This window comes from Lactuca serriola, chromosome 7, assembly GCF_051521515.1.
Source record: "Lactuca serriola cultivar US96UC23 chromosome 7, Lser_US96UC23_V15, whole genome shotgun sequence".
In the NCBI taxonomy this organism is placed as follows: Eukaryota; Viridiplantae; Streptophyta; class Magnoliopsida; order Asterales; family Asteraceae; genus Lactuca; species Lactuca serriola.
The window spans coordinates 37,637,552-37,642,969 of NC_136414.1; the positions used below are offsets into that span (position 1 = coordinate 37,637,552).

A 5,418-nucleotide genomic window follows, 5' to 3' on the forward strand; every position below is an offset into this window, starting at 1 on the left:
AAGAACTGTGTCGGAATCAGATTTGTCTTTAGTTATAGTATGGGTTAGTTATATACTTATAAAAGGTGCTTAGCTCCAAATAAGTTGAATATCAGATAGGTCTCATTCTGAGGTAAAGTATGAGATCGAAGCAGAGTGTAGTAGTCCTCCTCTTTTCGGATGACCAGAAATTGTGGTTCCAGATCTGACAACTAGCAAGTATGTCTAAGTCATGGACCAGAGTAGATGACAACAATTGACTATTCTAGGCGGTTTAATGAATTATGTTGCTAGTGTACACTTATAACCCACAAACATAGATAGAATGTGATACCATATTTACCAACTACTATGAACATTGGTTACCTTTATATGACTTACACTAGCCAAGGACACCCTAGTTGTGTAGTCAAACAGTTGCTCAGACGATTTATCAGGTAAAGTGATTTTTCAAGATGGTCGTCGAATTAGGATTTGTGAGAATCTACTGAGCAGGGTAAGTGGTCTTACATCAGATTATTTACATCTATAATGTTTGTTTGCAGGAATGTTATTATGATTTATTATCATTAAATTATTATGGGCTTGAAAACCTATGCATCTCACCATGTTTCCCAAAACTTGACTCACTCAATTTATATGCATCACATGTAGTGAAACTAAGGTTGTTGGAAACTAGTTAGGATGCCGAGTATTATATGCATCCATAGTATTTTAATATAATGAAATAACTTATGTTATCTCAAATTGTTTTACTTAAACTAGGATTTTTCGCATCGCAAAAACTTAAAGCGTAAAGTAAACGTTTTAATTGGTTTTGAAAACATGGGGATGTCACATTTTATTCAACTATTGAAGAATTACAATTCATCATTGTACCTTTAATTAATTCTAATTAATTCCAAATTAATTTTGAATAATAATTAATTAATTCCGACTATTTCTAATCATTTGTAATTAATTATTTATTATTTCTATTTAATATATTAATCATATAATATATTAACAAATCATTTTATCTCTTTATCAAAGTCATTTCTAGCTATTTCTAACTTTTAAAGACAACCAAATAAAACTTTACTTTTATTCCATAAAATTATATTAATTTAGTCATGACCTTAACCAATTTAATTATGATCTTGGATATTTCTCCGAACAATTGCCTATGCTCATGACTTTGTATACATGTCCTTATCGTTGACAAGAGGGGAAAACCCGTAATCAAGTTTAATATTAGGAATGTGGAAATGATAGTAGATAATCTTACCATTATTATATCCAAGTTTTATGAAGCATGTAATTGAGTTCATGCACTGAGAAAGTGCTTATTGGCGTGTTCGGCACATACCTTTTTGGAGCTTCTAGCTTTTAAGAAAACGCTAGTTAAAAAGAAAGTCTTATTCGGTGATAGGAGCGTTTAACTTTTAGCTTAAACAAAAAGTTCCAAAATCAAAAGCTACATAGAGTAGCTTTCAACAAAAAGCTCCAAAATCAAAATTTACTCGCTACCAATTAGTTTTGTTGAACACGCCGTATGTATACATAATCGATGTAGTCCACTTTGCCATCACATAACATACACATGGATATTTGGTGAAGATGTCGACATGATGAATCTGAACGTGCAAAAATTACCCAACCCACAAATTATTTTTTACAAAGATTGTTAGAGGAAAAAAAATCTTAACTAAAGAAACATTACACAAATGAAGCTATTAGTTGTCATTGCTACTATTAACCAACTGTATTCTTTCTCCAACTATGACTTTTAAGAAAATTTTGAATACACATTCAAGACGGTTAACACCATTACGTAACAATGATTGAATCATATCCATAATTTGCTTAAATTTTGGTTAATATCAAAGATGAAATCGGGAAAGGAGATGATACCCACTACCCTTAGATTAAAAATAGGGTTAAGTTAATATGTTAGAATGTTTCAAAAGGTGTTCTAACAATAATTTTTTTTTAGCATACATAACAATTATGCATTATAAAGATGTAAAGTAAAACATTTTAGAACATCAATTGTTGTGAATGAAGAAAAATTGTTATATACAAATTATCTCTTTAAAAAACCATTAATTCGAAATTAAACAAATTTAACGAGATAACTGTGTATAATTAACACTCATAAGAGACAAAAATATGGATAGAAGCTTCCCAACGTAATCCATGGAAGGTAGCGTAAGTGGTACTCTATGAAGGTTTGCTTGTACACAGTTACGTGAGCCACAAGTAAGCTGGGTAAGCCAATCTGTATAATTTAGGCAGCTGACACACAATTAATTACTTTTAGAGAGAGAAAACATAGACTTTTAGAGAGAGAGAAAACTGGGCCCACACTCAAACGACAGAGAATGATTGCGTACTCACGACGATTCCGATTCCGATTCCATCCCCCTATAAATTTCCATTCTTCACCATTCACCATTTCAAACTCCATCATATCCTCAATCAAGTCTCAGCTGATTTCGCTCTCCGATGACGGAAATTAACGAAGAATTTGATGAATCTGATGTTGTATTCACCGGAAACAATGTAGACGACGGCGATCGTTGCTTAAAATGCTTTACAGACTCCGATCCGGAGGAATCTCGGAGAGTTAAGAGGAAAAAGGTAGAGAAGAAGAGGACGAAAACGAAGGCGATGGATATACCTGAGAGTTTCGCTTTGTTCCATTACATGGAACCAAGTTTATTTGAATACGAAGACGAAGATGAAGAAGAAATGGTGCCTCCTCATGTGATGGTGCGGCGGCGAGTGGTGGCGAAAATGGCGTTTTCCGTTTGCTCTGGAGTCGGAAGGACGTTGAAAGGAAGAGATTTGAGTGAAATGAGGAATTCCGTTCTGAGAATGACTGGATTTCTGGAAACTTGACGACTGCATCGCCATTTTCATGTGAAGAATTGATTTGGAGATGAGTTGAAGGAGCTTTCAAAGTGATTTCTTGAGTAAATCTTTAAAGTATAACATTGAATTATTATGGATCGAAGTTGTTCATGTGAAAAGAAATGAACTACAATTATATAATTCAACCATTTATTTATTTATTAATTTTTTATTTGATTTTGTTTATATACATTTATTTGAATTCTTTTGAAAAAAATTACGAAAATGAATTCATGTGAAATATAATTAATTTATCTGTGTGTATATATATATATATATATATATATATATATATATATATATATATATATATATATATATATATAATAGAACAAAATTATGTCGATACTAATTAAATTCTGTATATATTTAGAAAAATGTAACTTATGTTTGTAAGATTGGTGTCATCTTAAATTCTTAATTAAGCGAAATTCCCCAAATCCCATATTATAAATTTATTTACTTTCTACTTCTAATTAAATAATTAACCTTTAAATTCGACAATCTTGTAAAATTGTTTTTTTTTTATAAAATAGTTTATTAATTTGATGGATTGACTTGAATTAAACATTGAATTCAAAATGGGAGTTGGTGCTCCTTGATTTGATAAAAAAAATTATAAGAAATTTATCATGTGTTTTTTAGTTGTTCGGTAGTTGTTTATGTTTGGAATCGCATAGCCAAATGGACTGACTTACCTTTTTCGGTTGTTATTGAAGTCATTGAACTTATGACTTGGGTCGACTCGGCCTCAATGTCAAGTTGGAAGACAAAAGCTCTTAAAGTTATTGTTATAGTTACTATTTGGATGTTGTGGTGGTATAGGAATTACATAGAGGGTGTTTGACTTAGTTTTTGAAAACCAAAAAATCTTTTTTGTAAAAGATGGAAAAGTCAGGATTCCGTGACTTTTCAAAAAGATGTCATTTACTCTATTAGAAAAGTTGGAAAAGTCAGAATTACCAAACATCTTTTTGACTTTTAAAAAAAATAAAAATTATAAATCACTTTAAAAGTTATCCCAAACACCCGTTTCATAGCAACAACTGTATAAAAACAAGCAACATTTTTTATAATATTGTTCTTTCTTTTGATTTATTTTCATGTAGGAATTGTGAAGTCATTATTGATTGGTCCCTCTTGTTACAAACCCTATATTTTATATTCCTTTGTAATTTCCCCTTTCTAACTCCTTGGCTAGTGGGTCTTTGAATAAAGTTTAGTTGTTTAAAAAAGATAGTTTATTAACTCGACAATCTTATTTTTGAGATCGATGTGTCAGCATAAGCTTTTAGAGAGAAATCTTCCACAAGTGCGCATTAATTAAGCAACATAATAACAATTTTTATGAAATGATATAATTAATTGTAAACAAGATTCGACTAAGGGTTTGTAGGAGAGATGCAATAGGTGTCCGAGGATCGAAATGCAATGTAATGTAGCTGTCTTATGGAGATAAGTATAACGAATGAAGTTCTAACTATATATAAATCTCGGTGTGTTTTGATTTTACTGTTTAAATCGGTTTGAAGGACATCGTAACTTCTTGTATTTTCTAATCAAATAACATAAACTATCTAATTCGATGAAAAAAGTGTCGTTAAGTTTTATTTGTTTACTCGTTTTTGTATAAAAAATTCTAAACTTGTCAACTTGGGGCTAACGATGCATGATCCATTTATTTGAGACCAAATTGGAACTCGGTTAAATCGTGCTCGGGTTTTCTGGTGCAAACACATGAATGGTTTCATTGTTTCCAAATATGATGTATATGATAGAGATCAAACCACATACAAATGAAATATTGATGAAGTTTTGAAAAAAACTTATAAAAAAACTGGAAAATGTTTGTATACAATTTATTTGTTAAATAATTTTATACCATTTCTTAGACATCACATGCTTGAGAGAAGAATATAATCTTTAGAGTATTATTAAAGCATATCATTATACTATTACGATAGGATTCTTTATATTAGTAGGCATTAAAATATTTTTGTGTATGTCTCAAGAAATCTTGCATTTAAAAGTTCAATTATATATATATATATATATATATATATATATATATATATATATATATATATATATATATAGAGAGAGAGAGAGAGAGAGAGAGAGAGAAGTTTAAGTATTCTAACTAAGGGGTCGTTTTATAGTTGCTAACTGAGTTAGTTCTGGCCGAGTTAGTGCTGACCGAGTTAGAACTTCTGATTGACTCCACATCTGACTAAAATCATATTGTTTGTTTATATTTTTGACCGGCTATGATGAATGATGAAAAATTATCATATTACCCCTTGATAGGAAACAACAATTATTCATTAATTATTTGCTTAATAAGTAAAAAACAATCGTTCGTATTTTACTTATTAAGTAAAAAAAACCACTATCAAACAACAACCTTTTGCTTGTTCTTAAATCTTAATATTTATTGTATATTTGAGAAAATAGAAAATAATGAGAATACATATTTAACAAGGTTGTAAAAATCGTTTGGCGGTCGACTAGGGTCAAGCGATTAATCGGTTTGGCGGAGATTAA

General features: G+C 30.3%; 1 protein-coding gene across 1 annotated transcript; it reads left to right on the forward strand.

The window, feature by feature from the left end:
- The first annotated feature begins 2,466 nt into the window (after window positions 1–2,466).
- Window positions 2,467–2,862, forward strand: LOC145063885 (protein S40-3-like). The gene has a single exon (XM_079011450.1). The coding sequence runs from the start codon at window positions 2,467–2,469 to the stop codon at window positions 2,860–2,862; it is 396 nt and encodes a 131-aa protein (XP_078867576.1).
- The last annotated feature ends 2,556 nt before the right edge of the window (window positions 2,863–5,418 follow it).

Excerpts from the sequence above, each read along its gene's own strand:
- LOC145063885 (XM_079011450.1), top strand. The coding sequence starts at position 2,467 with ATGACGGAAATTAACGAAGAATTTGATGAATCTGATGTTGTATTCACC.